Source organism: Haliaeetus albicilla, chromosome 9 (genome assembly GCF_947461875.1).
Source record: "Haliaeetus albicilla chromosome 9, bHalAlb1.1, whole genome shotgun sequence".
NCBI classification, from domain to species: Eukaryota; Metazoa; Chordata; class Aves; order Accipitriformes; family Accipitridae; genus Haliaeetus; species Haliaeetus albicilla.
The window spans coordinates 21438511-21460896 of record NC_091491.1 but is presented as its reverse complement, the minus strand read 5'-3'; the positions used below and the strand labels follow the sequence as shown (position 1 = coordinate 21460896).

Genomic DNA, 22386 nt, shown 5'->3' with positions numbered 1-22386 from the left:
TCTGTCCACCTGCTCAAAGGCTGCCTGCAACTACTATAATGGCATTGACAGACCTGCTGAAATGTTTGTGATCATTCTGCTTTTTACCAGCTTCAACTTACACATGGCGCAGACAATGAATTAATATTGGAGTAGTATTGAGAAACATCTAGTTTATTCAGAAAAAAAAGAGAAAGTCTTGAAATTCTCTTCTCTGCTGCTTAAGTGTCAGCAGGTAAGGTAGTCAAGCCATTCTCTACAAACTGAACCCCATAGACTTTTCACAACCTTCCTCAACCAAGGATTTTTACACCAGCAGAAGGTACCTACTTTCAGTTCTAAACTTAAAATGATAACATTGTTGGATATAGTTGCTATTGGTGTTTTATGTCAATGTAATCATTTGGTCATTTAGATCTTGTACGTAGTGATCTGCTCTGAACGATTGCGCCATTTGCAGTTCAGGTCTGTAACAGGCATAAAGCAATATTCTTTTTGCTGCCAATACAGGTTCTTAGAGGAGGCAAAAGTACTTGACTTTATCTATAACATATTTATTTTTATTAAAATGCTAGTATTTTATGAAATCAAGTCCCCGATAGGTCACAGAACCTTGCTCAACCTCTCACTTTTAATGTCATTAACACAATGAAGATGCATACTGTTGACAGATGGGTTTTCTCCTGCTTTTCCAGGATCGCAGTCAGTTGGGTAAAGATACATCATTAAAATTATGATTGTTTCTGTAATCTTAACTAAGCAATTTTCAGGTTGAAAATATTCAGATTTTACGAGAATGCTTACCTCACTACTCCCACTCACCTGTACCTCACTTTCCCAGTCTCCACAGGTAATTGGTAATAGTAGCTGCAAACTGTTTTACCCTGGGAATTGGTTCTCCTTTTTTAATAATTTAGTAACACTAGCTGAAAATTTTCATTTACAAAATTATTTCTTAAAGGTTAGTGTATTGATATTAACATATCTGCAACACCATTGTGTGGTTATCAAAGCAAATATAAGCCATACACCAAAGCACCATAAACCAAAATCCATGCATTTAAATGGAAAAAAATTGTACATTTGCTACTGTAGCTCAGACAGGAGCCAGGCAAAGAGACATTTTGGTGAAGATGGGAATCAATGCTCCATACCATCAGGGCATCAGATGAGGTCTCTAAGAAGATGGGATTTTAGAAGAGGAGGAGAGACAGCAGATCTCAAAAAGCAAAAGATAAACAGCTTGATGTGTGGCTATTGCTTTGCCATACACATAATCTTAAAGTCACAAAAATATAGCAGTATCTTCAAGTATTTAATCTATCTTTCAAGATTAATTTATATCTTTTAGAGCAAGTTATCAAAAAGGAGGAAAAAGGAAGAAAATAACTAGGCAACCTTTCTTTACCAGGATACCTCTTTTCTGAAATTCATGTTTCTTAAATATTTTTGCTCAAATGATTGCCCCAAATGTTCCTTTACTTTTTGTTTGTTTTTACTCTAGCACAGTAATTAGCAGCAGAACAGAAAGCTGAGTCAGGAAAACCGAAACACAAGATAGACATTCAATACTCATCAAATCGTATGGTCTTCCTATAATGGCAAATCTATACCTGAAATCTCACTAACACTGTCACACCAGTATTAGTAGCAGAGGGAAGAAAGAGTGAAAAAGAGGTGAAATGAGGAATGAGAAAAAATAGAGAAAGGAAGAGGAGCAGGAGAGAAAAAAATTAAAGCAGGGAGAAGTACGAAAAAGAGTGAAAAGAAATGGAAAAGAAAAATGGAGCACCAGTCAAATATCACCACTCCCTTCATTTTCATTGCTACAATCCAAAATGAACGAGCTGAACGAAGTTCATGTATTGCATGCTTACAGGTCACAAGGAATTGGCGCTTCATCTAGAAAAATATTATATCAACTGAAAGCCATATTCATACCACATAATTTCTGCAGAGATTTTTCTGAGTATGTTTCACGATCACAGCCCTTTCCAATGTAATTGGTCTTTAATTCAATGGTGGTATGTATTGAGGAAACTGGTCCATCACATGTTTCTAGACGAATGCTGGGAAACAAAGGTATGCTGCCAGAACCGGGCTTGTATTCAATCCGTTTGTTCCAGTCTGAAAAAAACCAACAAAAAGATACAAGACTGGTTAAAAAAAGGGAAGGGAGTTATACAATTCTAAATAACATATTGTTCTCAAAGGTCACTGTCTAAGACAAAAATAAAAGTTTCTGAACTTGGCATCAATAAGTTACTGTCCTAAAGAATTGGGGTTTGCCCCTTGTCCTGGTTTCAGCTGGGATAGAGTTAATTGTCTTCCTAGTAGCTGGTACAGTGCTATGTTTTGAGTTCAGTATGCAAAGAATGTTGATAACACTGATGTTTTCAGTTGTTCCTCAGTAATGTTTAGACTAAAGTCAAGGATTTTTCAGCTTCTCATGCCCAGCCAGCGAGAAAGCTGGAGGGGCACAAGAAGTTGGCACAGGACACAGCCAGGGCACCTGACCCAAACTGGCCAAAGGGGTATTCCATACCATGGGACGTCACATCTAGTGTAGGAACTGGGAAGTGGGGGCAGGGAATCGCCGCTCAGGGAATAGCTGGGTGTCGTTCAGCCGGTGGTGAGCAATTGCACTGCGCATCATTTGTACAATCCAATCCTTTTATTATTGCTGTTGTCATTTCATTAGTGTTATCATTATCATTATTAGTTTCTTCTTTTCTGTTCTATTAAACCGTTCTTATCTCAACCCAGGAGTTTTACTTATTTTTCCCAATTTTCTCCCCCATCCCACTGGATGGGGGGGGAGTGAGTGAGCAGCTGCGTGGTGCTTAGTTGCTGGCTGGGGTTAAACCACGACACCCCTCTTTGTAAAAGAGTGTCAGACTCAATTAAGTAATGCTACTGCTGCTAGAGTCACACAAGCATGGGGTACATACATATCCTGACAAGAAGTGCTAATTGGTGTCAGTCTGGATCTCCAATGTCCATGTGACTGATGACAAGCCAGCTCTACAGGGATGAGGCTGTCTGCTGCACTGAATTTGGTCAAATTTCATAGTTTTGTGATACAGAACAAATATCTCCAAGGACCAGGCTATATACATCAGTCTCACTGGACTGTGACCAAAAGATAATATAACACATCTGTAGCGCCACTTCTCATCTTTAAATGTCTTACTAATTTTGTGAAGTATTAATGACAAAAAGTTACAGCTGAAAGGACTACTCGTGCTTTCAGCCAGATCTGAATAATCTGTAGTCTTGCTTATCCAGATGTCTCACAGCCCACAACATTTAAACAATCACCTGCCTTAGGCAGCCACCTGGACATGCCATAAGTACTACTATGCTTCTCAACTGAGGCATTTAATTTTTAAATCCAATTAATTATGGTATTTGCAACCTGCTTTGGAGAAAACCCAAACAAGCAGCATTAATTAACATGTATTTCAGCTATCTTTACAGTTCACATTTTCATAGAAGGGTTTAGGTTGGAAGGGACCTTCAAAGATCACTTAGTCCAACTCCCCTGCCACAGGCAGGGACATCTTTCACTAGACCAGGTTGCTCAAAGCCCCATCCAATCTGACCTTGAACACTTCCAGGGACAGGGCATCCACACCGTCTCTGGGCAACCTGTTCCAGTGTCTCAGCATTCATACAATAAAGAATTTCTTCCTTATATCCAACCTAAATCTACCGTCTTTCGGTTTAAAACTGTTACCTCTTGTCCTGTCACTACAGTTCTTGGTAAAAGGTTTCTCTCTTTCTTGCAGGCCCCCTTTAAGTACTGAAGGCTGCTATAAGGTTTCCCTGGAGCCTTCTCTTCTTCAGGCTGAACAACCCCAACTCTGTCAGCCTTTCTTCATAGGAGAGATGTTCCAGCCCTTTGGCCATTTTCGTGGGCCTCCTCCTCGTTGCTCTTACAGGTTCATAACTCTCATACATTTTAGCTAATTCCAGCCAAGTTGCCATGCAACATAAATAAGAATGCCACATTAATACAGAGATGCAAATAGTTAATTATTTTGAAGTCACAAAACTATTCAACTCTGCTACCTAATGTGTACAGCTGTGTATCTGTAAAATTTGTCAAAAGAAGTACTCCTGCATACACAGCTGAAGTTTCTCTGACTTTTTTTTAGTCCTAGGTAAAAGAGGACTAGATAAATGGAAAAATTCCAGGTCCTAGCAGTCAATGAAATCTCTTAAAGCAAATGGACAGAGACATTCTTTCTAAATATCAGTTGAAGGAAAAGTAATTTTTTAAATATATAGATATATTTAGTAGGTGAAGAAGTTTGGTGTTTTTCAACAGACCTCATTTTCAGAAAGCTTGAAAAAAGGTGCTCTCTCCCAGCATCTCAAATTGGATTAAAAATTTACAAGAAAATCTGAAAGTCCATGCAAACATTTTGAAATGTAGAGCAAACATTAGTCCAGACAAAGGAGATAGGATGCTGACAGTTACTAGTCTGCATTACAAAATTATCAGATTTTCTTCATGACTTTTAATCCAAATGGTAATCATGTAGCATTTTGTTCTCAAGGGGAAGGTGAGACTTCATGGAACATTTTGAAAGTATGTTTCATATCTATTTTTACTAAAATCTTTAGGACTTGTGCATCACTGACTAAAAGACAACTATGATTACTTTATTGCCTGTGCACACATCAGCTGAGTTGCTATTTCAGTAGTAATTTTCAGGTAATAATATTCAGCCCATTCATTCCATATTAAGTTAGATTTGATCTGCAGTATTGCATAATTTGTCTGCAATTGCCAACTTAAACAGTTCCCTTAGAATTTCAAGTATCATATAAGGTACATCATTACAACAACAGATTTCTGTTCTCTATCCATTCCAGAAACTCAAGGTTAACATTTTTCCAATTGAACAAGAGCAGCAAATTCTATCAGATACTTAAGGTAAAAATAAAGTAATTTGCTCGTTTGTATACAAGCTACTAATATACAAATTACTGATCCTTATAGTCTCTTATTCACCAGTTAAAATGTTATAATACTCTACCCCAAAGGAAAAATAAAGTCTCATATATATCTGAAACATTTCTGACTATCTCAGCAGCTTTCAGGTTTCAGCCACGTTTTCATTTCTCTGCTATATCAAATTAACAGGCACTCATGCAAAATATTCATTAGGGCATGCAAGACGTGACTGAATTATTAACTGTAACATATCTGCCCCTGCCTACTCACCTCCAGTTATATGAAGAATATCTTATAAAAAACATGCTATATAAAATGCCATTACTCACAAGGAAGAATAATGGAAGACCTCTATTTCTGCCACATGAACATCCCTTTGATTGGAAGAGGTATTTCATTTCACAGCATTACCTTTCAACTTGGCAGAAATGGTAATTTGTACCCAGAGATCATAAACACTGAACGTTCTAAATCACTCGCATTTATCTCAGCTCTAAATTGTAAAACATCAACTAGACTTGAACCTTTGTACCTTGGTCCCCTGCAGCACCATAGACCAATCCTCATCCTAAATCCCACTAGCATTTATTTCACTGACTTAGTGCAGATTTAGGAAGTCCACCAAGGAGTCCCTCTCCATGCAGAAGGCATTCCCAGGCAGGCACGAGGCGATACGGGAGTATGATACAATTCTGAGATAGCAGTACAGTCCTTAAAGGTAGCAATAGCTCTGATACAAATCAACTGGCTTATTTATATACTACCTGCCCCCATGGCATTTCAGCACCCCAGAGGTGTTGAAGCTGAGGCCAGCACCCTCTGTATCTCACCACCAGTAAAATTAGTAATGTTGGAAAGTGCATAGAGTTAGAACAAGCAAGAAGTGGTGTCAGTGCGAACAGCTTATTGTGAGAAAACCCAAAGTCTTTAATTTAATTTTGAATGTGGTGAAGATCATTATTTTTCTTTCTCCCAGAATAACATCCTGTATTGGACACATTCAAAAGATCAGCACCTTCACCTCAGGAATGTGGTGGCACTTTTTTGATTCCTCTAGAACTGACTCAGAAGAAGAGTCTTATTTAACCTCATTCTACAAAAGCCTCTGAATTTCAGATATTTAAAAACTGTATCTTAAAATGTGACTCATGTCTAGGGTTATGCAAACAGTCAAAAGATACATAATCCCATTTGAAATGGTAGGTTGCACTAGATTAGCTAAACACAACCAACATCGTTCCTCCTTTGACACAAACTGTCATGCGACACCACCACATTACAGTGCAGACTTATTAAGATAAGCACTGTCTCCTCAGTAAGGGGGGAAGACTAATCCCATGGGAAAAGTTTGACTAAAACTAGCCTTGTTAAGTCCTGCAGAAGACAGCTTTTGTTTGGATTTTTTAATCCAATAGGCTTTTGCTTGCCACTTGTGGTATAAAGCTCCTTCACACAATATAACACAGACCCAGCTGGATTATACCTCCAACATAACATTAGAGTGTAAGTATCACAATGTCATTTGTGGATCAGATTTCATCAACTGTAAAACAACTACGTAGACTTGGATCTCAATCTCTGAGATACTCAAACTATTCCAAGATCAAAATGGATCAAACATCAGTGACAGTTTGAGCCTTTAAAAGTAAATCCCAATGCACTAAAAAAATTTTCCTTTTAACAGAAGGATAATGTAGACTTCCCTTGATCTCCACACTAAACAGTTTTGTACATGACTCTCTTTCCTTGTGATCCATGTATTATATTTTAATTCATTTCTAATGCTTGATGACAGTAAGAATGATTTAATCTGATTTTTTCCTTGAAAGAGTATAGCACTCATGCAGAGGAGGTATGACCTGATTCATGTCTCCTCCTACATGCCTGTGGCCATGAACTTTGATTCCACCTCATGACATTAAAAATGATGTGAAGGTAATTAAAGACAATTGCAACACAACTACTATGTCAGTGAAATGCAAAACTTCTCTCATGTTGGACTGAAGATGTACATCCTGGCAGCTAAATGTAAGATAAAATTTATGTAGTGGTATTAGTGAGTCTCTGCAGCATCTCTACAAAATAGCTGGAACAGAAGGTTCCCAGAGCAATGTAATTGCTAGATCTTCTGTTTTGTCTACAGCATCTTCTCATCTCTCCTATCTATGTAGGCTGGATACGTGGCTAAAGGTTATTATGCTGTTTTGGTTTTTTAGTGTTTTGGGTTTTTTTAATCTTATACACTTCACAACTTTGCTGAAGTATTTGGTTTTAGTAAACATTTTGCTCTCTATTAATTTGAAAATCTGAAACAATCTAGAATAAATAAAAATATCAGTATACACAAAGTATTTCAAAAAAGATCAGAAATATCTCTGTAGTTTTGCCAAAAGTACACTTATTTTCATGATTTATGAAATGCCATGTATCTTAAAAGCAGCAGCCAGGCAGCTCTAGATGCTGTACAATGATATTTGGAAGAGCAGTGCACTGTCCTCACAAAACTACAATTTTCTTTCAACACCACTGATAGAAAAAAATGCTTTTTCTCTTGGGAACCAAGTACCGAGCTTTACAACGGGTGCCACAACTCCTACCACTGCTAGCAGACATGTATTGTGCTAGGGGAGTTTGGTAGAAATTACGCCAAAATTGAAACAAAATTTAAGTATCAGCTAGGATCATGCTTCTTGTGTGTGTTCAATAACAGACATTGATACCATAAATAGCAACCATAAATACCAGTTAGGATATTTTTTATAAAATTATATTGCCCCCCATTTTAAAATTAACTTTTATATATATAATATACATATGTACATACATATATATGCATACATATATACATACACATACATACACATGTATACATAAAATATGAATGTTTTTAACCAACATTGCAAAATAATCTTTAAATTTCTGTTCATTATTTTAAAGGGGAAAAGATAATTTCACATCTAGCACCACTAGCCATATAACAAAATTAAAAAAAAAAAACTAATAAATATTTCTAGGTTTGACAGCTAATCTACAAGCTAGTAACATACAAATGACAGGAATGCTAAATCTGATGCCACATATATTAAGCATGCTAAATACAGTGAGTGATTTGTTAAGGAAATGCTAATCAGAACATCTGACTCAGTTAAAACCTCTCCACCATGAAGAGAAGACTCAAACTTACTTCCAAAGCCCTTCTAAGGCACCATGGCTTGCTAAGAGATTTGAATGCAGATATAAGCATAAATAAACATCCATATACACCATTTCTTTCTGCAGTATGCTGATAGTTTAAAACACATAAAAAATAGAGACAGACAGAAATTTGGACTACTGCAGGATAGTGTAAAGTTTGCTGTTGCAGGAGTTAGCGAACCATAATGGAATAGCAGTTGTGCCTGAACTAGTGACACTGAATATGCCATTGAGTGATAAAACCACAAGCCCTAATTGTGCAAAATAAACATGTAAGAATCAAAAAAACCAGCATAGGCTAAACTATTATTTGTTGTGAGACTGCATTTAAATAATAATAGATATTTCCTGGAGCAGACTGGGTGTCAGAGCCCCAAGAGCTCTAATAAGCCATTATAAGCCTCCACAAGCCTCACTTGGGGCGTCCATTTGCACCCTTGGGCCAGGAGGTTTATTTAAGCTCAGCCCCAGGTCTAGCCATAGGGACCTTTGTGGTGGGTTGACCCTGGCTGAATGCCAGGTGATCACCAAAGCTCTTCTATCACTCCACCCCCGCCCCCCCTCAGCTGGATAGGGGAGAGAAAATATAACAAAGAGCTTATGGGTTGAGATAAGGACAGGAGAGATCACTCACCAATTACCATCACAGGCAAAACAGACTCAGCTTGGGGAAAATTAACTCAATTTATTACCAATCAACCAGAGTAGGGTAATGAGAAATAAAACCAAATCTCAAAACACCTTCCCTCCACCCCTCCCTTCTTCCCAGGCACAACTTCATTCCTGGATTCTCTACCAACCCCCCCAGTGGCACAGGGGGATGGGGAATGGGGTTTACAGTCAGTTCATCATACATTGTCTCTGCCACTTCATCCTCCTCAGGGGCAGGACTCATCACACTCTTTCCCTGCTCCAGTGTGGGGTCCCTTCCACAGGAGACAGTCCTCCACGAACTTCTCCAATGTGGGTCCTTCCCATGGCGTGCAGTTCTTCAGGAGCACACTGCTCCAGCGTGGGTCCCCCAGGGGGTCACAAGTCCTGCCAGAAAACCTGCTCCGTGGGCTCCTCTCTCCACAGATCCACAGGTCCTGCCAGGAGCCTGCTCCAGTGCAGGGTTCCCATGGGGTCACAGCCTCCTTCAGGCACCCACCTGCTCCAGCGTGGGCTCCTCCCTGGGCTGCAGGTGGATATCTGCTCCACCATGGACCTCCATGGGCTGCAGGGGGACAGCCTGCCTCACCATGGTCTTCCCAGGGGCTGCAGGTGAATCTCTGCTCCGGCACCTGGAGCATCTCCTCCCCCTCCTTCTTCACTGACCTGAGGGTCTGCAGAGTTGTTTCTCTCACATGTTCTCACTCCTCTCTCCAGCTGCCATTTCTGTCTGTCCCAGCAACTTTTTTTCTTTCTTAAATCTGTTATCCCAGAGGCGCTACCACTATCACTGATTGGCTCGGCCTTGGCCAGCAGCAGGTCCATCTTAGAGCCAGCTGGTATTGGCTCTGTTGGACACAGGGGAAGCTTCCAGCAGCTTCTCACTGAAGCCACCCCTGTAACGCCCCCCGCTACCAAAACCTTGCCACACAAACCCAATGCAACCTTTTATGCAGAAGTCAACCCATGGACTGGCTTTCTGGCTTGACAGCCTGGCCTCATCACTACGGACCTGTCCAGTGACCTGATCCTAACTCTCATCTATGGATCCACTTCCTGGGACATGCCTCCTCACCACGAACATGCCTGAGGATCTGGACTCTTGGCTGAACCTGGCCCCCATCTCTGGGTCTGCCCTTCTCACCTCAGTTGGGTTAGGGGTTGGCCCTTGATGATGAAGGCTCTGCCAGCTCTGTTACCAAAAGTGGCTCCTGGCTTGCCTTCCTTTAGGGAGCAGCCCTGCTCTTGAAGCTCCTTGACACCAGGTTTAGATGTGGTTAGACTTCTAATGTTTTCAGAAGGACAAACTACCACAAAAAGATGTCGCTATGGGAAGAGGCAGCTTCCTAGTTATCCTGGAGAACAAGGGCTGTGACTAGTGTTTGGATCCTGCTATTCCAAGGGATTTCTCTGCTGAAGAGTACACAAAGAGCTTCTCAAATTCCAAAAGACAGGCTCTGAAACACCACATGGACTACTTACTGAAATCAATTGAATTGAGGATGTCAAAACTCATGTAGAAAGTCTGCAATTTTTAAGCCTATGGTGTAAGAATATGTGGAGGTTATTACATGCAGAGGAAAAAAAAATCATTGGGAAAAACTTCAAACCTAACTGGATATCCTGTAGTGCTTTAACTTTTGACCAGAGGAAACATTAATGGAACCACCATCTGTCAGCTACATCTCAGAGATAAGAAATTTCTCAATGAAATTATAATTGCCCCAGTGAAGCTCATGGAGATCTTGCAGTGAAAAATTTAAAAAAGGAAAGAATTTTTTTTTTAGTTGTAAATGCAGAAAGGCAAACAAAGGAGTGAACTTCCACAGAGGTATTTGGAAATGAGGATCTAGTTAAATTGGTCTAAAATGAATGGTTTCTTACATCCGTTAAGATGGAAAAGACAGGCTTTAATATTGCAATTGTAACATATACACAGAACTGCCCAAAGAAAGAGCAATAATGGGTTACTCTGAAAATGTAAAGTTCATGGTACACAGGGAATTGACTAGTAAAGATCCCTGTGAATCTGCCTCGGGATTGTTATTTGATATTTCCATTAATGGTCTTGGCACAAACCCAGGACTGTGTTAATTACTTCTGCTAGTGACAAAACTAAAAGGCAATTCTACATTGGAAGGCAATATAGAAAGAGGATATCCCAAGCACAGAATAAGATGGCCTTGAGAACTAGTGTTATAGAAATATTGCTTTGTAGTAATGATACAAAGTGGCAGTTCATGCTCAGGAACTTCAGCAAACTGGTGAGTCATCACTGAAAAATGACACAAGGAAAAAGAGCTGATTCCGTTAGGTCAGAAACAGCATGTCCATGAGCCAACAGTCTGACAAAGCCAGGCAAAAGAAAGGTAGTCTGGGAATCACTGTGCTTCCAGTAAGAGGCTATGGTAAAAAGAAACATGTGAAAACATCACATCTGGAGTGTTCGGGAAAGATGTATTTAGCTGTAATATGTACACAGAATTTGCTGAGGAAAGGAGAGCTTATCTTAAAAATTAGATTGAAACAGGTATGACTGCTTTCTCTAAATATGTAAACTCTGAGCTCAAAAATCAAAAGTACTCAGAAGTTCAATTGATTTTCAAATGTCTGAAATGGGTATGTAAAGACTGGGTATTCTACTAAAATGGTGCCATTCAAGTTAATAGCTTGTAAGCATTTTGTTATGATTACTTTTTTTTAAGGATGTATGGCTAATGCATGCACAGCAGCTCCAAGACTACACTGGCATAAAAGCTCCCTGCTTTGTGATAAATTTAATTTTTAAAAATATGGGTAAATATCTTATAGATAAGACAATGCAAGCATTGCATTTTTAAACTGCTAGGTATGTGGACAAGAAGAATAGAAATTGATTTATATTTATTGCAAAAAATATTTGTGCCTTTAAAATTGCTGCTGAAGGTTTCTGTACTTGACCACCCTCCTCCACATAACCAATTGCTTTAGTAATCATATTGCTCCTTGTTAAAAGCACTGACAGCTCAAAAGCCAATACAGTTTTGGTTTTCCTCTGTAATTGGATTTTACTAGAAAGCCCACATGAATACATTTCTAAAATCACTCAGCATCTACTGCAAATAGCATCTCTGTAGTATGTTGAATCAAAAGTGATGTAAGATCACTCTGCTACCAAAAGAGAAGGTTCTGCCCTTCTCTGAACAAAAGAAAGATTATATTTCAGCAGGAAAAGCAAGCTGATCTGACCTGTACCTGGCCTCTGAATGACTATTCAACATTAAAGAGAAGAATGTGCCTTTTGGTGGTAGCAAAGCCCTGGGTCACCTTAGTGATTGCTACATGCCTTAAAAAGAAGTAACATGCAGTATCTTTGAGACATTAACTACTCTTAGTAAATATTTTTATAGTATATTAGGTAAATAAACAAAGAGAAGCTTTTATTTCAAAATCATTTTTAAGTAAACACTAAGTGGAAAATCATTGAATTTTTAAGGAACTTTTTTTTTTTTTAGATGAATTTTTAAGGAACTTCTTTATATTGTTACCTCAGGTGTATATGAGTTCATAGGACTTGGAGGTAAGTGTAGGAAATCTTTTTAAATTAGTAAAACATTTCAGGCTAGATGCTGTGAAATTTTCTTTTCAATTGGAGGTTAGTGAGCATTGCTTATGCAAGGGTCATAACAAATTTGGCTGAAAAAAAATTAAGTCGTCTTTGGTCAGAGGAGACAATGTGACTTAATTTTTGGACTGTTGTCTTTGCTACATACTTATCCCCCCAAGAAACACATTCAACCTTCCCTGTTTGTTTCAGAAACACAGAGTCCTCTGATAATTTATTGGGGTATTCAACTGATTCATTTAGAGGAGCTTTTTTGGTTTATGCCTTAATAACTGCTTCCTGTCTGAAATCAATTGCATTTTAGGGAACAACCTGACTTTTGGTTTAATTGTCAATAGTTGAGAAGATCTCTAGCAGACTCAAAATATATTTTAAGTGTTTGGGTACATGATTCTGCCCTTCATGTTTTGAGGCTAAACTCCTCTTTATTTCTCCCCATGTAGTACATCATTCATCAGAGAGCTTGGTACAGGAATAATTGTTTTCAATTTTCTGCTATCTTGCACCTTTTAGCACATTGTTTTATATTTTAGTTCCATTTGCTATCCCACTAGGGGGGACAGTAACTTCTTCAGTTTTATGAAGACTGTTCCTAAAAGTAGCAGAAAAGAAAAAAGACAATATTATGGTACCATAAATGAGCTACAGAAAACATGGTGATTACCGGGTTTTGACTCTTTCTTGTTTCACCTCAGGTTTTTTAAGGAAAATACTATATGCATATTTAGTACTATGTTGCCAGAAGTCTGTCTACACTACTTTGAATAAGGCAGATGTAATGTTACAGAAATCAGTATTTGTGACATTAAAACTACTGTAGTAAAAAGAACCACACTGGAAGTCAATCTACAGGAAAAAGTCTAGTGTATTCTCTGTGTCCATAGAACTGAAACAAAGGTAGAGTTCTGGAAGAACTGACAGAATCCCAGGGAATGTGCTGAAGATAATAGGGTTTTTCTTAGCATGGAAACCCACTAATTGCATTTAAAAAAAAAAAAAATTAAACAAAAAATAGAAATAACTTCAACTGCAAATGTACCTATCATGGTGTCAGAAATACTATCATCTAACTTTTCTTTATAATGTAGTCTCTTTACTTACCTGACAGTAAGTGATCACTCCATTGTCTGAAAATCATGGAAATTAACACACAGATAGCATGAAGAGAATTTGTAGCATAGCTGTAAAAGTCAGTTGACAAAACTCACAAGACTTTTCAATTAAAATAACTGATTAGGAATTAATTAGGTTCATTGATTTACATTTTTAGCTTGCTTAGGATACTAATAACATTTCAAAGTGGTCTGCTCAGAATGGTTTGATGTCAGTTTGGGTCAAGTTTGTTTCTAAAGTAGCCTCTTAATAGAGTGGAGGCTTGTTGTTTGCTGAAAATGTCTGTGTGGGAATGCTTGCTGATTATATGTTAATGTCCATCTTCAAAGAGTAGGGAAGTAGCTCCTAGGTTTAATGAAGACTTAAATGCTATTAGCCCAAAGGAATATTGCTTAAAGGATAGCACCTTGTCTTGTTGAGTCTTATTTGCTCTGCTACATGTTAGTCATGTGGAGTTGGCCTCTAGAAACAGGAACAATTTCATACATTGTTTATGTAAACCTATTCTTCCCTGTCCCACCCCTGAACAATGGAGGTTATTTGAAGGGCATCTGCATTGAAATCTATTGCACTGAAATTTTTAACACTGAATTTGCGTTAGACTATGACAATCTCTATTCACAATAGTCACAGAAAGAACTGCACAATATTTCAGATTACTAGAGCCAGCAACTTTAAGAACTAACTAACTAGATATAAATTGAAATTCCAAATATTTATTTGTTCAAGCTAACACTGAAGAACAAGAAAAAAAAACCCCATATATCATATTTTGGCAACTTCTATATTATAACCAACAGCTCAGAATATTAATCTTTTCTGTCAAGCAAAACATTATTTTACCTCCCTTAGTCATCCAATATTTTCAAATATATCATTATTTCAAAGAAGATGGAGCATACCTGCTGACTGCCTCTTTGTGGGGAGATCACAGAGAGTCACAGACACAGGGAAGAAAGAACACTATAAATATCCTCCATTCCCAGTCTCCAGATTTCCTCTTTAAGTACTGGAAATACTATTAGTAAGTTCTGCTTATTTGATTTTTTTTTTTTCCTAGCAACAGGTAATTTTTACAGATATTGGCTCAAAGTGGAAACCAACATCACCTATCTCATTATCTTCATCTTTAAAAATAAGTAGACATAAAAGAATCTCATTAAGAGAAATGTAGAATTTTCTGGAAGCATTCTGTTGTAGCTCATTTTCAAATTATAATTAATGACATAGTAATTAAGAACTAAAGTCATGTCTACCCAATTGTTTACCTTATACCCTGAGTAGGCAAACACTATCCGCTTGCACTTTGTGCCATTTGACCTGGAGACATGCCAGTGAAGTGAAGCTGTCACCTGTTTGACAGATGGAAGGGCACAATTCCACATGGATAGCATGGAATATGCTGAGCAGAACATATTGAGCTATTTCATATTTTTACATTGCCTATGATAAAGACCCATCATAAAACTTGTATCAGATCAGAAGAGACAAAGAATAGTTGTGCCAAATTGCCACAGAAATAAACAAAAAGCCCAAATTCAAGCATAATGAACGCTAACAAAGCATATCCTTTCCCATCTGAGATGTTTTAAATAAGCTGCTTTAAACTTTCTTATGTATTGCATTCTTTTTTTTAGGAGTTATTGCTTTACATATGCTGTTTTCTCTGTCTACTTTCTCACGATTACACTAAAAATAACAAGCTGGCAGCTGCTCATATTAAATACCTAGTGTTAACCAAACCATCAGCCACATACAGTTCTGACTTCTAGAAAAGAAGAATATAAATTTTGCATGCATGAAATAACAGTAGTTGAATTCCAGTTTTTCATTAAAAACTTAAATACCTTGTAAACTCTTCACATAATCTAAGATGAACAAAGCATCCAAAAAAACCCCAACCACAAAACAAACCTTATTTGAGGTTGTTTCAATTACTACTATTGGCTACCCGGTGTCTATACCCACCTGATGGGACCAGCAATGACCATCTGTCCTATAATTGATGCTTGAACTATGAAATAAGTGTGACAATATCGGACAATATAAACACACCATTAGTAAGGCGTCTTTGCAGAAATTATTCAATCAATAAAACACCTAAGTGAAATTTTAAAAAATCAACAGTCGCACCCATTTTAATACAAATTCCAAGCTAATTTAGGAGTATTTGATTTATTTGAGATGACTCCATAAAATGAAAACAGAACATTTCTACAGTGTAAAGAGACCATACTGGTTTTATAGAATAAATCATGGGGTTTTGAACAACAAGATCAGAAAATGTGGAAATAGTTCATAGGGGGTTTGTTTGTTTAAATAAAAATGCTCTTCAAAATACTTGGGTGGGTGGGGAACTAGTACATCCCTGGAAAATTAAAATGTGGTTCTACTCTAAGTGAGGACTGTGAAAATGGAATCATGATATTGCACGCATTTCATTACAAGGTCCTCTAGATCAGGGCTTCTCATTTTACAAAGAAAACCTTTTTTCCTTCTAAATGTCAGTCTGCAAATTTACCTTCAAGTACAACAGCTAAACTGATTTTTTCCTTCTCAATCATTGTCTTTAAAAATTACAATTATTAAGGTCAGGTTAGTCCTGAATGACATCTGCATAATGTGGTTACATCCAGTTCATTTGTCCCTAATCCAGCCCTCATTTTCATCATAATTCCTTATAATTTGTAGCATATCCATCTTCCTAGTACTTTGCCAGCTGTGTTTTTCTCCATTTTAGACAGAGCATAGATTCTTAGAATCTTTTTAGAAAATCAGTTCCTACAGAAACGTCTCAATAGGAAGACAGTAATCAAGATAAAAATTGCCTTTCACTCTCACTGCCGGTTGAGCGTGCCTCGACTCATGCATGCATGCACATGAAAGCCAATTCTGTACCTGGAACAAGATAATCTGAACAACTCTGGCACACATGGGAAAACTACCTTGTCATGGTGGCTTCAAAAGTTTTATTTAAAGGAGTAGTAGGAGAAAGGCAAATCAGAAGCATTTTTTTATATGTTGCAGTATATTCAGACAGAATTATAAGATAGCTTAATTAGAATAGAAGTTTATCCTTTTTTCTAATCTGTTCTTTGTTCTGACTAGAGAAGAAACATGGCAAATGTAAACAAGTATGGGATTATTATCCACTTTTTTAACAGGCTTGGAATGAATTAAGCAAAAGAAATAGCAATGGTTTTCTATACCACTGCAATAAGCACCCTAGTTTCCTTACTGTGAGATGGAGGGAAAACAACAAAGAAAAGAGATTTAAACAAAAATTAAAATATATGAACCATTAAACCTTACCTTGCCAGCCTGGTTTGCACACTGGTTTGACATTAACTTGTACTAAGACATCTTCTATTGCATGTTTTTGCCCACAGTCAAAAGCTGTTACCATTATCTCATACTGGTGCTGTTTATCATAGTTCAGTTTCTCAGTGTTTCTGATGTTACCTATAGATTCAATATAAGATAACATTCAGAAATTACTTCTTGGATAAGCATATACAGACTATAACATTTGAGTCCTGGTTGGTGAAGTCCTTTGTGTCCAGAAAGCTCTCTGAAGTACATGGGACATCCACAGGCAGGACAGTTATAAGGAATGGGAAGTATTTTCTTTCAATCCAGCAGAGAAATAAGGAAGTTCTTAGGCAAATACAAGATGCTAGGCATATAATATGGGCATGTCTATATTAGAAAACATCTGTTCAACAACACTTTGTAAAGTAAGACTTAAGACTAATTAGCAGTTACATCCTGAAATGTAAAGTATAAGTAGGTGCAACCTCATTTTCCACATCTTCCCAGAATACACTGCTTTAACACAGCAGTCGCATTCTCGAGATCTACTGCTGAACATCTCCCCAGCCTAAGTATCTTCTTTTCTTCCCTAAAGCTATTACCCTTTAGGTGAGAGAGATTTTTAGCCCTATAACACCTTTCCCTGTTTTTTTTTTTAAAAAAAGGAAAAGTCCCAGAATCACGTTCTACATTAGAGCGCTTAGCGGTATTTGATATGACAGCACATGGAAAATAAAACTCGGCAACAACAGAGATTATCTACTGAACCTGACACATATATAAAGGTGACAAATTACCTGTTTTGGGAACAAAGACATTACAACTTCTACAAAGAAAGGGAAAGATCTTTCTCAGAGTACTTCCTGCAGGATTGGAAGATTACCATGCAGAATGTATGGTTTTGTAATTAATGAGTTCAGCGTTTTAATTCTGTCCATTTCCACCAAAATGCACTTCTTCCTCAAATTGAAACTTGAGACTGTTTAATATGTTTCACACTTTTACTCAGGGCTGTTTATTATACCATTTCTTTGAATGAGAATGTTTGTTCTAGAATTCAAGAAACAAACTTACTCGGGATCAATGCTTAGATATAACAACTGCTTTCAAGCACAATCTGCAAAATCAAGTTGTTTGGGCTAAATTTGGAATAAGGAGCACCCAGATCCTGGAGTCTAGTCAATCATAGTGCTCTGATTCCCACAGGTGCTAGTTAAAGTATCTGTTGTTAGGCATGCTGGCATTGTTTGGGGTTTTGTTTCTTTTTCATTCAAATGAATGAGAGACAGGTGAAAGCAGACAAACGAAACTTCTTAAATAAGTCTTTCACTAAACTTCCATTAGTTTGACAAGTAAAGACTTTTAGCAGGTGTCTCTCTCTGATGCCACTCCTTATCTTGTCAAAGCCCAACACTTTTCTGACTACTACTATATTAAAGCCAACTTTAGTAGTTTAATTGAAACTGATGCAAAACTTTTCAGGTCAGGCCTGAAGAAAGACTGCTTTTGCAATTATCACCATCTTCTGGTTCAAAATTTGTAGTTTAAGTAGACCCTTACATCTGCAGCTATAAATCAGGCCCAATACCCCATTTTCTGTCAACTTTGAGTCTTTACCCCCCCCCCCCCTTTCTGAGCAGGGCACAGGGGGGACAAGCCCTATTGCTAATTTTATTTCTCAAATGGAGAAGCAGAAGGACCTGCTGAAGGCTAATATGGAAACAGTACTGTCTCCTACAGCTTCCTTGGCTCCCTCTCAGGCACTTCACCTTGCCAGGCATTTTCAAGTCTGCCATGTAGATAGCTCTTCCCATCACAAAAGCAACTGCAATAACAATATCAACAACTTCATTATTTTTGAGTTAGAAATTGGCAAAACAATTTAAGCTACCCATCTCACTGTCTTGAGTTCCTTGATTAGTACCTGCCTAAGAGGATTTAAAGAAAAACTGCCACTGTATACTTAATTATTCATTTAATAACTGCTCAGTTGTTCTTTCCTTTCTGCATGATATTCTTTCTTACATGAATCGTTAAAATTCCCTATTTGGTTCTCCTTGGTATTCTTTTAGTCCACGATCAGCAGAGATAATTCTCAAGAAAGCAAAATTGTCTGAATCTACGTTAGCAGACCACTACAATTTGCGTGGCACATTTAACTGTCCTCTATGATTTATAAATCATTACAACACATTTGCATTTCACTAAATCTGTCTTCCAAGATTTGTATTTCTTTACAGTCTTTTAAAATTTGGACTACAAAGATTCTGACTATTGGGTGTTATTCTGAAAGGTCATTTGGATGTCTTGCAGATGTTACTCAATAGTTTATTGATTTCTTAATTATTCTGTTTTTCTGTTACCTCTGATGCTTTATGCTTCTTTGTTATTTTACAATTTAATCAATACGATTAAAAAGTAGACACAGAAGAGAAGCACTACAAATACAGACTAATTAAAGTTTTAGAGACTATAGACTCGGAATTTCTATTTACATCTCACCCATAAACAAAAGGCAATCAATAACATTAAAAAAAGAAAATTTTAATGGGAGAAGTAAGTACTTTTCTACACAGTTCACAATTAGGCCATAAAATTAATTTTTTTCAGTCTTTCTAAATCTCTGCCTTTTACTGGAAATATCCAAAGCTATAACATTTTAAAAAACAACAAACAGATAAGTGACAACAGGAATATAAAAATTTCTGCTGGAGGACACACACATTTACACCTCTGTTTCTTCAGGGTCAGTTTGATACAGACTTCCCTCTTTTATGGCTATCTTTCATCTTATTTTGGAGCAGTCACAAGAACGGGGAAAGACTTGACTGATTTACTATGGCAATTGCCTCTTAAATTCCATATACCTACTTCCTGTGTGTATAAGAAGTATAAAACTGAATCTTTTAACTCTTAGAAGAGATGTGAGCTAGTGTTGTTACATGAGTGGCCTCCGATTTCAGTCTGCCCATAGGATCGGCAGCTCAACATTCCCAGCTGCCAAGAGCCGCCAACCAGGAGGTGTTTGACCATAAGTCAGTTGAAGGATTAGAATAGCTTCTTGTCAAAAAGGTGCACTTTTGAATGATAATGGAAAGAAATTGTGGCTTAATAAATAAATATCACATGCATATGCTTAACTATAAAGTTTCACAACGTTTCTGACAATATGAAGTTTGCATAGCTCCTAACACAGATCTCAGTGCTGTAAAGGATGACCTCATGAGCTCCTGTCCACACCTATTTTCTACAGTATGTAACTTGATAGAACCTGTACTGACTGTACAGATAAGTCAGTAACTCATCTTCATAGAATCATAGAATACCAGGTTGGGAGGGACTTGTACTATCATCTGGTCCAACCTTTCTCGGCAAAATCTTCATATTGAACAATCTGATATGTATTTGTGAAGTGCTTCTCAGTGGTGGGATGGCAAATATAGTTATCCCCATTTTAGAGATGCCAGTAGATCAGAGCTGTGACAATTCGCATCTGTATCTGAATTCTCTGATCATGTCACCATGATCCCTGACAAATGAAGGCAGAAAATGCATTAAATGTTGTTCTGCTGGCATTAAAACAGATCCATGCATTGTGGTTTAATTTTTCTCTTACCTGAAAAAAGCCTACACAATATTGATATGATAACTCACTTGATGATTGGGATTCTCTGCTAAGAAGACAATTAGAATAAACTGCATGCAAAAGTCTCTTAAAACATATTTTATCTTATACTTTTAGTCCCAATCCTTTGCATAGCAAAGCACAAATTTTTCCTTTGTCTTTACATGATTGTATTTTATGACCAAGAGTTCATTACCCTCCAAGTTAGGCTCATCATATACAAGACTCAATTCTTTTTAGTCTTATGGTTTCATAAAACGTTGTAATTTTATTCACAAAAAATTACATACCAAGGGTCAAAGTTGCCAACTGTAAATGGGAAGCTTTATATTACCTACTTTTAGGTGCCTAACTTACAAAGATCTACAAGAACTATACCAGAGCTGGATGCTGCTTCTTGTGCCAGTGCTGGGTGCCTATCAACTTGTGCCTCACACAGTTTGGTGATGTGAAGTAGACTGCACTGCTACAGTCTGGAGGATTTTCTCTTCCATTCAGCAAATGTTCCCCGATTGTAATACGATTTTTCAAGACAACAAAATGCTCCCTAGATTGATCTAGAATCAAGAAATAAGTTTTGCCTAAAAAGACTATGATCTCACAAAAGAAAACAACTGATAGAATAGCATCTCCATCTTTCTGAAGGCCTGTGTTTATGGTTAGTTTCATGGGTTGGTGGTGAAAAAAACCCACCATCTGGAACTGATAATGGCATGTTTTCCTCACACCCCCCGTACTTCTGGGGTCCTCTGCAATATTTAGATTTGATTCTAAGCATCTGGTTAAACAGGCAATGAAATTCCACACTTATGTTACTGAAAAGAAGAAAAAATCATAACTTGCAGAAGACACGAGAACCTTGTCCTAGTTTCAGCTGGGGTAGTTAATTGCCTTTCTAGTAGCTGATACGGTGCAATGTTTTGAGTTCAGTATGAGAAGAATGTTGATAACACTGATGTTTTCAGTTGCTGCTAAGTAATGTTTAGACTAAAGTCAAGGATTTTTCAGCTTCTCATGCCCAGCCAGCGAGAAAGCTGGAGGGGCACAAGTAGTTGGCACAGGACACAGCCAGGGCAGCTGACTCAAACTGGCCAACGGTGTATTCCATACCATGGGACGTCACATCTAGTATAGGAACTGGGGAGAGTGGGGGCGGGGAATCACCACTCGGGGACTAGCTGGGTGTTGATCAGCGGGTGGTGAGCAATTGCACTGTGCATCATTTGTACATTCCAATCCTTTTATTATTGCTGTTGTCATTTTATTAGTGTTATCATTATCATTATTAGTTTCTTCTTTTCTGTTCTATTAAACCGTTCTTATCCCAACCCACGAGTTTTACTTCTTTTCCCGATTTTCTCTCCCATCTCACTGGGTGGGGGGGGAGTGAGTGAGCGGCTGCGTGGTGCTTAGTTGCTGGCTGGGGTTAAACCACGACAAACCTAGATTTGTTTTTCACAATGGATGAAAAAACCTATAAACAAAATCCTCATTAGCATGGTGTTAACAGACAGTCCTAGGCATCTCATACATCTATTTCAATCATCCTATAGGTAACAAAAAATGGGCACAATGCCAAAGAATTTGTATCAGAGAAAGCTTATATCAGCTGGCATAGAGAGACATTCTCAGCAGTGAAATGTGTTGGAACTAAGCAACATATTTCCCACAAAATAAAAGTGCAGCCATCTATTCTAACTCTGTCTCTAACCCCAGTGGGTTTAAGCAATTAGCATTATCTAAAAAAATTGCAAATTAGACTGCAGTTACTGTTGATTGTGGTAGCACTGTGCTTTTGGTGAACAAATAGATCAAAAAATATTAATTGAATTCATGACCAAGAAACTGCAAGTATTACAACCTTCTACCAATTACTCGCTGCAGGCTTTAAAGTCATGTTTAAATCAGTGATTTTCTCATTGCCTTTGCTGAAAAGCAGGT

At 37.7% G+C, this 22386-nt stretch overlaps 1 protein-coding gene across 2 annotated transcripts in view; it reads right to left on the bottom strand.

The window, feature by feature from the left end:
* CLSTN2 (calsyntenin 2) overlaps positions 1 to 22386 on the bottom strand; it is a 416894-nt gene that overhangs the window by 72482 nt on the left and 322026 nt on the right. For both annotated transcript variants that reach the window (XM_069792059.1, XM_069792060.1), the window contains exons 5-6: positions 16821 to 16970; positions 1921 to 2106 (exon numbers count right to left, since the gene is read on the bottom strand). In XM_069792059.1, the coding sequence (XP_069648160.1) occupies positions 1921 to 2106; positions 16821 to 16970 (336 nt within the window). The remainder of the gene's footprint in view (positions 1 to 1920; positions 2107 to 16820; positions 16971 to 22386) is intronic.